Below are 12,023 nucleotides of genomic sequence, written 5' to 3'. Positions count from 1 at the left end.
ACCTGGAAAATGCGAAGCCGGATTTCATTACATAGCTGAGATTGTAGACCTCCGTCGCACATTGCCACCTGTAGGGCTGGAAGAATAAATGCACATGCACACTTTACGAGCAGTACCAAGATAGGCAGCTAGTAAAGTGGGCTAAAACGAGTAAAACGGCTTCTCAAATAAAAATTCCTGATCACATTTGAAGACGATTTCATGGCGACGTTGGCTAGCTAAACTCATGCGTAGAAACGAGCTTGGGTCTAACGGTTGTCTCGCACCGAACTGCGCATGTGCAAGCCATCAACTCAAAGGCACTCCTTCGATATACATTTGTTTTTGGCGAAATTGAAAACGTGTCAGTTTATCACTTTCATGAGGTTGGAGTCATAACATCAACTGCTTGAGACATTGTCTCGAATCATCTAGTTTGTGCCTTTAGATCTAAGGAGGAATTGTTCACTTCCTCTCATTGACTTCACAAACCCCGAACCCCGGCCTGATTGTTTCGCAAGAGTTCCCGAGAAGTCTCGCGATATTGCGCCTCCGGATTTAGAAACTCTGACAGACTGGCTACAATATGTTCCAATATTTAATTTTTTCATTGTATTCACAGGAATGTCCCTGTATTGATGTGTAATATTATTGTATCAATAAAAAAACCTTCATATCAACCAAATTGCCAATTTATAAAGTAGAATGCATGTCTATCTCCCAACAATGTAATAAAAACAATATTATCAACATATTTTTCCAAAACATATTGCAATTAAAGTATTGAACCATTTATATTGGTGAGTTTTCATTTATCCACACCAAAAAGCACATGTTTGGAAAGATACATGCCCCTCAAAAGAGGAAGCCAGGTCAGCCAACATACCAGCAAACACATGCAGTTATCTAGCTGAGGAACGCTCAACTCCTTGATATATGAGAACGTAGTTGAGCATCACCTTAGCTAGCAGTTATCCTGACAATGAGGACATTTTTCTGTCCAAAAACAGACTTTCTACAAGCAATATACACCGAGTATACGAAACATTATAAACACCTTCCTAATATAGAGTTTGTCGGTGCATGGACTCTACAAGGTCTTGAAAGCGTTCCACAGGGATGCTGGCCCATGTTGACTCTAATGCTTACCACAGTTGTGTCAAGTTGGCTAGATGTCCTTTGGGTGGTGGACCATTCTTGATACACACAGGAAACTGTTGAGCGTGAAAAACCCATTAGCGCTGAAGTTCTTGACACACTCAAACCTATGCGCCTGGCACGTACTACAATTCCCCGTTCAAAGCGCTAACATATTTTGTCTTGCCCACTCTCTGAATGGCACACATACACAATCCATGTCTCAATGCTTAAAAATCTTGCTTTAACCTGACTCCTCTTCATCAACATTGAGATCATTTCCACAACCCCTGCCAAAACAGTGGTTTCCTAATCATTCGGACAAACAAACTAGCCTTGCTTATCTGGCTTATTCTGGGGAATTTACCAATTTTGTCAAGTCTAGTTTATGCCCAAATAATGACTTAAGTCACTCAAATGCTTGTGAAAGAAAATAGGCCAACATACAAATAAAAGGTAAAACATTCCCCACAAACAAAGAAGAAATTAATCCCTCTGCCTCATTGAAAGGCTTCTTTATTCTCTGGTCCCAGTCTCACCTTGAGCCTGTGTCTGAATATTCATCATGGGCAGACAGAGTATAAAGAGAACAGACAAGTGATCTGGGTGAGTGGAATTTCCAGACTTATTGTACCTAAGAGGGTTATCAGGAAGAATCAAGCAACCGGCAAATAATGTTTCACCAAAAGCAGCTGACAGGAAAATGAGAAATAAGGAGTTTTGTAGTTATCAATGAGGCTTTGTTCTCCCAAGTCAGCATCCTACAATGTTTAGAACAATTTATTGGATGGATTTGCTGTACATGTTGAGTCAGCAATTGCCTGCTAACAACTTGGATTAAAATGTGAGTGTTGTCCAACCAGATTCTTTGCCACGAAACATCTAGTCTACAGTATATAATCTACATAATTGATTAAATCCTTAATTCTTGATGCCATCCTTTTTGTATTATCCTCCCTGCTCAGATATATGTACATATACAGTACTATAAACAATTAATGACACACTTCAATTAAAAACTCCAAAGATAGGTTTGACAATGACCCCCCCCCAAAAAAAGAGTGAAGCTATAATCTTATTTATTTTATTACAAAATATAAGAGTTTGAAACTGTTAAGAGAAGGCAAAACATCTAAACAAGCCAGTCTGATTCAGTACACCATAACAAGGATCATACCTGATTTATCAGAGATGGAGGAGAACGATGGTAAAATAGGGAAGATTTTACTGTATTGAAAATACAGCTGTTATGATTGTGTCTTACCAAGAGTGGAAAGGCAGTGCATTCAAAGCAGAAACCGAGAACTGAAACATACAATGAAAGATATTAAATTATGATGAAGAACTTCTCTCCATAACAGATTTAGTGACTAAAGTATAATTCAAAAACATTTTCAAGCTGAAACAATGTTCATTTATAGCATGACAGCAATGTATTTTCTGTGTTGAAGCTACATTTCCCACTATAATCAGTTATTATACACACACACGTGATAAAGAGGTAGATTCCCTGTGTACTTCATAGGGAAATTAAAAAATGTCATTTAATTATTTCTGCTCATATTCATACACTTGTTTTTGGAAGTAAATCAGTTACCTTGTATGAGAAAATGTTTCATTTAAGTCTAGATTAGATTTTCCTGCTGATTTTTCTGTATTTGAAAACAGGTATCAACCATCAAATTATATGACAGACAACTTTGTACCACTTCGCTAGCAGAGAATAAGCAACTTTTCAATGTGAGTGTCTAAAGAGTTCACACATTCACATATACACACACACCGCACAACAACGATAAATAACCCTACAGCGAAGATTTATGTAAATGAAAAACCACCTTTAAAACAGAAAATTACAAACATGATTGATGTAAAGCTACACTTTTCTGACGAGGCTCCATGATGATGTTCAAGAGGTCAAATGTCACCTGTTGTAGAGTATTCAGGTGGTGAGAGAAGTACACGGTCAGAATGGTACTCTAACCACTGACCTGCCCTGGATTTGGATGTCATCAAAAGGGAAAAGAGCAAGGATCTGAAATAAAAGCACATGGTGGGGGTTACATGTCACATTATATGTTCTACCTTTGGCCAGACAACAGTCCAGTCAGTCTCCTTCACAACAGGAAATAATCTGGAGATGTTTCACCCCCCCAAAGCATTAAAAAAATATATTTCAAGCATTCTCAGTGAATATCAGACTGAGTCACATGAAACACTTTGAGCTGGTTTCCCAGACATTCACTACACGACCAAGAAGCCTCCACTAGATGTTGGAATATTGCTACGCGGACTTCCAATCAGCCACAAGAGCATTAGTGAGACCGGGCACTGATGTTGGGCAATTAGGCCTGGCTCGCAGTCGGTGTTCCAATTCATCCCAAAGGTGTTCGATGTGGTTGAGGTCAGGGCTCTGTGCAGGCCAGTCAAGTTCTTCCACACCGATCTCAACAAACCATTTTTCTATATGGACTTCACTTTTTGCACGGGGGCATTCTCATGCTGTAAAAGGAAGGGCCTTCCCCAAACTGTTGCCACAAAGTTGGAAGCACAGAATCGTCTAGAATGTCATTGTATTTTGTAGCATTAAGATTTCCCTTCACTAGAATCATGAAAAACAGCCCCAGACCATTAGCCCTCCTCCACCAAACTTTACAGTTGGCACTATGCATTGGGGCAGGTAGCGTTTTACTGGCATCCTCCAAACCCAGATTTGTCCGTCGGACTACCCGATGGTGAAGTGTGATTCATCACTCCAGAGAACGCGTTTCCATTGCTCCAGAGTCCAATGGCGAGCGAGCTATACACCACCCCAGCCGACGCTTGGCATTGCGCATGGTGATCTTAGGCTTGTGTGCGGCTGCTCAGCCATGGAAACCCATTTCATGAAGATCCCGACGAACAGTTATTGTGCTGACGTTGAGTGTTGCAACCGAGGACAGACACGCTACGCGCTTCAGCACTCGGCGGTCACGTTCTGTTCTGTAAGCCTGTGTGGCCTACCACTTCCCGACTGAGCCGTTGTTGCGCCTAGACTTTTCCACTTCACAATAACACCACTTACAGTTGACCGGGGCAGCTCTAGCAGGGCAGAAATGTGAAGAACTGACTTGTTGGAAAGGTGGCATCCTATGACAGTGCCATGTTGAAAGTCACTGAGCTCTTCAGTAAGGCCATTCTTCTGCCAAAAAGTCTGGAGAATGCAGAATGGCTGTGTGGCTGTGTGCTCGATTTTATACACCCGTCTGCAATGGGTGTGGCTGAAAGAGCCAAATGCACTAACTTGAAGGGGAGTCCATATACTTTTGTAAATATAGTGTAGATTAAGGCTATAACTATAGTCCTGGACTAAAAAGCATGTTCAATGGAGAATCTGCATTGAAAGTGCTTTTTAGTCCACTACAAGGATTGTGTGTAGGACTCTGGCCCTTCCTCTATATCTCACATCATCATTGCCGCCAGCTAGATCCAGTGCCGTCTCATCCTCTATGTTCCTCAGCATCTTATCAGCCCCGGATTGGCAGAGCAGGTTGGCGATGGCTGCGTCCTGCCGGGCAACGGCGAGGTGAAGTGGCGTGCAGCCGTTAAACATCGGCACGTCCACATCGGCTCCCTTGTTCAATAGCAGCGTCATAGAGACAATGTCATGGAGCTCCACTGCCAGATGGAGAGGTGTTTTACCGCTCGTACCTTCCTGGGGGAGAGAGAGAAGACAGACGTGGGTTAGGGACTCAATAAATAAAATGTGCCCTAAAAATAGGATGGGAAGGGCGCAAATGTAGGGAGCAAAGGGTCAACAAATCTTAGTAAGGACATTTTACTAATATCTATTAATTCAAATACTGAAAACATTCAATGAGGCAGCTTGATATCTACTGTATAGCATGTTTATTTCACACAGAAAGATATCTAAGGTAGGGTTAGGTCAGTCTACTATGTTGTGTTCTATATCTATCTGTGTCTGACTCAGACTTGCTGGCCTGGGCCTCTTCTCTGATGAGTCTAGCTGCTCCAGAAAAAGCCCCCATTACATCAGGCTTTCTAGCCCAGCAGCCTCATGACCAAACTCTAATTACCTTGTCATGAATCTATCAGAACCTGCTGAGCTCAAGGCCATATCACTATCAGTCTCACTACAGCAGTGCACAAGTGCAGCAGACGGGAGTACAGTAAAGTAGTAAAGTACATAGCTTGAAGGAGACACTGTATTTCTAAGTGAATGCATCATGTCATAATGAGTGCATGGTATTTATTTAGGACAGTATAGTGTAGTTTGATCATCTATGTCGAGGTATATTTTTCTGAGGATTTAGCTATGACACATTGAAGTACTAACTACAGTATTATAGCACAATGTAATGCACTACATGAGTAATACAAGCCCAGTGAGCAAAATTGTCTGAAAGAGGTTTTTTCAATGTATTTATCAAAAATACTTTTCTCAACATCTTTTCAACATCTAGTGTTCATATAGTGCTTATAGCGAGGTTATTGTAAAAGAGTACACCCGGGAGAGTAACTGGACTAACCTGGATGTTGAGGTCTGCCCCTTTTGTCATCAGTAGCTTCATCAGACGATGTTGCCTGTTCACAGTGGCTAGGTGGAGAGAGGTGAGACCTGAAAAAGAAGACATTCCTTTCAAAAACCACCTTTCTGAATGTGTGATATGATGAATTTGAGTAGATGTTATAGCTAGTATCATCGGTAAGGTCATACCACGTGACACACAATAACCTACATAGGCTACATACCGAACAAAATATACAATTGTTTACATCTATAAACATGATTCACATCTGCAAAGCCTACTAAGCTGGGAACATCGAAAACTAGCTAGACAGCAACAACGATTCATTTACACCAGTTTTGTCTCGCACTGTGCAATAAAACACAACACACGACGTGGGTACATCCTCGGATAGACGCCAACACATTAACAGGAATTGACACTAAATAAAGAGCCATCACATCATGGTATCATTATAGCCTCGTACACAGCCTACAAGCTGATCATCCTGGGCCCTGGTCAGTAGGCAAAAGTTATGGAATGTTCAAATAGAAATACATTAAAACAGAACTATGATACTCCCCCACTTAACATTAAAACTCATTCAGTCTGTCTACAAACAGGCTCTCAAAGTGCTTGATATGAAGCCCAATAGCCATCATCACGGTTCCATCCTCAAAAAGCAGGCGCTCCTGAGTTGGGAAAATCTTGTGCAATACACCGACGCATGTCTTGTATTCAAGATCCTAAATGGCCTGGCTCCCCCTCCACTGAGTACTTTTGTTAAACAGAAAACCCAAACATATGGCAGCAGATCCACAAGGTCTGCCATGAGAGGTGACTGTATAGTTCCCTTAAGGAAAAGCACCTTTAGTCAATCTGCTTTCTCTGTGAGAGCTTCCCATGTCTGGAATACACTGCCATCAGACACACATAACTGCACCACCTATCACACTTTCACAAAAAACATGAAGACATAGCTGAAGGTCAATCAGATTTGTGAACATAATCCCTAGCTGTGTATTGCCGCTTTCCATGTTGTCTGTAGCTTATGGGCCCTGCTTTCTCACCTCTCCAGTTCTGGGACTCGAGCACAGGGGCCAGCTTGCTGGAGGAGACATTCCGGATCATCTCAGTAGCGCACTCGGCCCAGCCCTGTTCGCAGGCCATGTGGAGCGGCGTGTTCCCCTCCTGGTCCTGCAGATCCAGGCTGGCCCCGCTCTCCACCAGGACCCGCACCACCGACGAAAGGTTCAGGTAGGTGGCTAGGTGTAGCGGCGTCTGGGAACATGCATACAAAATAATAACTCCCATGGGTAGACTCAATATGGACGCCAGCCCACCCACCACTGAACATTAACTGGGATGGGGATCCCCTTTTTTGTAATTCTATGGGACCACGTACCAACCCGAACAAACCAACAAAGGGTTAGTATGTGAGGAGGGTGTGATATCTGACTTGGAGTCAATATGTACCCTCTTTCAAAGTGATTTGAGTACAATCAGGATTACTAAGACCTGATATAGGAGCTGATCCTAAGTACAGTAGCTAGTATCTATAACTGAGCTTTACTATAGAACTTTAATGCCAAGTGAGGTGATTAGCAAAAATGCATTGGTAGGTCTGAGACATCTCAATGTGAAACTCCTGACTGAACTGGGTAGGGCTGACTAATATAACCAGTAGGGCCACCATTGCCTGTGTGGCTTTTGGTAAACGCTAACAGAACAGAGAGAGAACAAGGCTAGATGTGTGTGAGTCATGGTGCAAAATGCTGACTGTCATTTCTGACCTCCCAGACATTTTCCTCTGCGACCCATCAGGATGTCTCAAACGCCCCGTCAGCTTGCCTCACCACCCCTCATACCTCCTTTGTCCCTGTAAGTGACAGGTTACACTCCCCACCCCCTTAATGTTCAGTTAAACGGCTCTTAAATATGCACTGTCCAGTTGCACATTTCTCATCTATGACTACGTTCTCAGGCAGCCCAATTCTGATAGTTCTTCCACCAATGAAGAAAATCTGATGTGAAAAGATCAGATGTGATTGGTCAAAAGACCAATTTGTGAATTTTTTTTGTTTTGTAATCTCAGCCTTAGAGACAAAAATATTCCAGATAAGATTTCTTGTTTTTGAACACGGGAAAGCAGGGGAGTTTCCAATTTCCATTTAGACTCCCTCATGAAATAACCCTAGAACTCCTCTCAACCACAGAACCGTTCCAGTGAGAGGATGTACTACTGGAGAAAGGGGAAGAGAATGCTCTTCAATTACAGGATGCAGAAATAACATGATCATCTCTGTTGTTGTCATAAACATTGGCAGTTGCAATCATCAAGAGGAAGTATCATGAAGGTTAAGTAGTTTCAGTACACCAGTACCCGTGTTGAGGGTGTAAAGAGAAGGGGGTGTGGCTGTGTCTTCTGTACCTGGTACAAGTTGTTCTGAATGTCTAAGACATCTTTGGGGAACAGCTGTATCAATTGGTGAGCGAAGTGTTCATCTTCATGGATGATGGCTAAATGCAGGAGTCTGGAGGGGCGACAAAAACAAACCATTTCTTATAAAATGTCAATCATAAATCAATGACATTTCTTGCATTTTACATTGCAGTTGTCACAAAATGCTTCTGCAGTAACCCCGCCTAGGCCGCACAGCAAACAAAAGCAGTTTTGAGTTGCGGTTACTTAAACATTGCGTTCAACTGAAAAGTGAGCAGTCTGGGGAGTGGAAACATTTCTCATGACATTCCTAGTTACTTTAAATTAAATATTTAAAATGTGAGCAGCCACAGGATATAATAAATTGATTTTATCATGTGATGGAAAGAATGACCTGCTGGAGAATTCTTAGAATGTCATCTAGATCTACCTGGAAATGTAACACATAGCATCCCATGAATGAAAACTGCTTAGTAGGCCACAGTGTTCAGTTGTGGCGAATGTTGCGCAATAATGGAACTTTTATGCAAAGAATAGTCATGTCAAGAGGATGTTTGATTCCACAAAGCACTTTAAATATTTATCTTCTCAGTTATCATTCATTGTAATTGAACTCAAGTTATTTGGATAATATCCTAAGATCGAACAAACAGAACCATCGGGTTATTACTGAATGTTTAGCAAACACAAGCCTCAGGCCTATGAACATGAACTACTCAGTTAAAATAGAAAATGCAATGCATTGTGTTCTTTACTGCAGCCCATATACAAAGTCATGACATTTGATACATTCAATCAAAGTGGAAAACAAGAAACCCTTACCCCAAAAGCTAAAGGGGAAGTTCTAGCAGACAAAAGAGCCAAATGCAGGAAATGGAACAAGGCCACTGCTGTGCTTTATTTAACCCTACAACAAGGCTTTCCAGAACACATTGTTCACACACTTCTCCCTACATAGTGCACTACTTTTGACCAGGGCACTCATTGTCTACCTAACTAACTAATGTGAAAGTAGTAACTCGTTTAGCCTATCCTTGTTCCATGCTAAATGTCTTCAGGCAAATTAATTTATCTTGTAACTTCATTTTAAGACAATCCATTTGACAATAAAAAAGCTAAACTTAAAAAAATAAAAATAACATTTACTTGCACAAGTAAGACCGTAGATTATGATTTAATAACTCCTCTTCAAAGCAGAGCCGGTAGCCTGGTCCCATATCGGTTTGTGCTGTCTTGCCAACTCCTATGGTCAATGTTCGGTGTGACAAACATATGGGACCAGACCACAGAACTTGCCGGCATTCTTTCAACTTTTGAAAGGTACAAGGTCAAATGCATCGCATAGCAAGATCTTCCTTGGAAAAAATACTTAAAAAAAAAAATCTCAAATGGGACTTCCTAGTTTGAATAACAGTTGGGTAAGATAAAACAAAGAAAAAATCCCATGGGGGAAATTAAATGCCTGCACCGTGATACTTTCTCAAGTCACAGGATTGATGTAACATATTGTGGGTTCTTTCTGTTGTTAGGTAAATATAGTACAGGTCAGAGAATGCTTCCTTGTGACCTAGTCAGACAACGACAGCAAGGATATGAAAGGATGTCAGAGAGACAAAAATATGCTGTTACTCTATCAATGGAATGGTTACACAGACTCACTTCGACTTTGAAGCATTGATAGCGATCAACATAATATATTTCTGAGTATACTGACTCCAATGACAAAGCCAGGACTGAGTGGAATGCAAACTCACATGTAGAAGGCCGATAAGGCCAAAAGTTTGCATGTCTGTGACTGCGTGTGTAGAAATTGTATGAATTTCATTGATCAGCCTATTCTTGGACCTAGTGAGAGAAGTACTATGTGAACATGTGCCCTGCCTTGTCTATCATGGGGAATTTCCACAGCCATGTCTCTTACACTTCTGCTTTCCAAGTCGAGACACCCCACATGAGTCCATCCACGATCATGACAGCTTTCACAGGCCTGAGTGTATCACTCTAAACTTAAACTCTCTAAATCGACATCACATGCCATAATGACTGGGAATAGGATTAACATGACATACGCAAAGAGGTGAATTTCTCCAGCGCAGGCCAAAACTACAGCCCATCCCCCAAGCCTTTTATTCATTCAGACAGCAACAACACTGTGGGTTGTTTGATTGTTCAGCTGCAAATTCATACATTAGGCCTAGCCTACAAAAATGCATCCATCTTCAAATTGTTATGGTGGTTAACACACAGACATCCAGTCATCCCATCAGACATGACGATGTCAAAGAAAACATCACTGGTTTGTTGACAGTGGTAATTTTAGTCTATGCTCTACTGGCCAGTTGAACCCCCCTAAAAGGACAACCAAAGAGCAACACCAATCCAATTCTGTCAGTTGTACAGGGTGTATCTGGGAGCGTCTCTAGGGGCAAAGGGTTGGGTTTTAGATTGGACACAAATGTATGGGATAGAACAGACATCACATTGTGCATTAGGATTAAGTTGGTTGATAATTGTAATCATGGCCCAATTTGTAACTCGATCGCCTATGCTATGCATTTTAGACTGTGAAAAGTCATATCAATTACGGTTGGCCCTACTTTTATCTATACTGAAAAATGTGTCAATTAAATGCATAATAAACACGTTAATGCTTGCACACATCCACATATGCGCGTATTTCTTGATACATCGTTTCACCTTAAGGTCGTCGACATGGACACATTTTACTTATTCAAGAACATAGGCATAGGATACATTTAAATATGTATTACTTTAAAGATGTAAATAAAAAAACTTAGGCCTACGTGTCTCCATCTTCAGTGATGTTGGTGAGAAGGTTCTCTTTCTGTTCAAATTCTGTATTCTTCGCACTGTCATCTCCAGACTCCGAAATGTTGCAGCCCTCTATTATCTCACTGAAATTCTCAACAGTTAGTGACGACGAGCCATAAGCAGAATCCAACCGCTCCTCTGTGTTGCTGCTACATTTGTCCATGGCTTCACTGGATTCAGAAGTCGAATCCCGTACCGTTTTGTTATAGGGATCATATTTCGTAAAATATTGTAATGATTCAACACCAGAGTCTATTCGGTTATCCTCCAATAAATTCACTTTCCCATTCGCATCTTCAGCGCTTGCCATGGTGGACCCCGGCCCGCAGTCACTCCAGGTAGGCTTTGCTGGTTTAAACCCTAAAAGAACTACCTGTTGCTTGATGGTGGGAGCAGTCCTCGGTGGAAAAGTCGATCACACCAGAGTAGGAAATCACTGTTCCTTTGTTGCTTTTCATGCCACCGGGTCGAGCGCTTTTCTTTCCCCGCACAACTGCAGTTAAATGAAAATAAGTGAAGTCTTCTTGCGACACCGTATACATGCAAAATGGGCCATTTAGTTCAAACCATAAAAATACTTCAAAATCAGCAACAGGATTTAAAATACATTTGGTACGCTCATAAACTGAGGTCAGCCTACATAGTTGTGAGCACGTGAGCAATGAAAGGCGAGAGGGTAAGCGCTCAGCACTGACATTGGGGAATCCCCGAAGGGCGTGGTATGCGTTTACATTACAACCACCCACCAACGCCGTGGAGTCACCCTGGTTTTACAGGATATGTTTGACCATAGTTCCCCGTACGGTGCTTTCATATGTGTCTATTTATAAACGAGTATGTCACAACCGGGAGATTCACAAGTTAAGTAAATAGGGAGTTCATTTTTCAGTGAGTAGGCAAGAGGCCATTTCTTAGGCCTAAAAACAGACAGCCTAATCTAATGTTGCAATATGGAGACAGAATACAAAAAGTGTAGCCTATGAGTTGACCTATAAGTAAGCATTTAGAATAGGCCTATTACAAACATGGAAGTAAAACTTCAGTGGCCTATTAATATAGCCTACTAAGATGCTGACCAGACCACACGCGCATGCGCATGATGATTTTGTCCACCAACACCAGAT

General features: G+C 41.6%; 1 protein-coding gene across 1 annotated transcript; it reads right to left on the bottom strand.

The window, feature by feature from the left end:
- Positions 1 to 2,184: 2,184 nt before the first annotated feature.
- Positions 2,185 to 11,600, bottom strand: LOC139583211 (NF-kappa-B inhibitor epsilon-like). The gene is made up of 6 exons (XM_071414044.1): positions 10,872 to 11,600; positions 8,056 to 8,158; positions 6,695 to 6,905; positions 5,646 to 5,734; positions 4,562 to 4,810; positions 2,185 to 3,151 (listed from the first exon to the last, which is right to left on the bottom strand). Exons 1-6 carry the CDS (start codon positions 11,207 to 11,209, stop codon positions 3,083 to 3,085), a joined length of 1,059 nt encoding a protein of 352 aa, XP_071270145.1. The 5' UTR covers positions 11,210 to 11,600; the 3' UTR covers positions 2,185 to 3,082.
- Between the last annotated feature and the right edge of the window lie 423 nt (positions 11,601 to 12,023).

This window comes from Salvelinus alpinus, chromosome 8 (genome assembly GCF_045679555.1).
Source record: "Salvelinus alpinus chromosome 8, SLU_Salpinus.1, whole genome shotgun sequence".
Classification (NCBI taxonomy): Eukaryota; Metazoa; Chordata; class Actinopteri; order Salmoniformes; family Salmonidae; genus Salvelinus; species Salvelinus alpinus.
The sequence above is the reverse complement of the archived record's forward strand: the minus strand, read 5'-3'. Positions and strand labels throughout refer to the sequence as shown.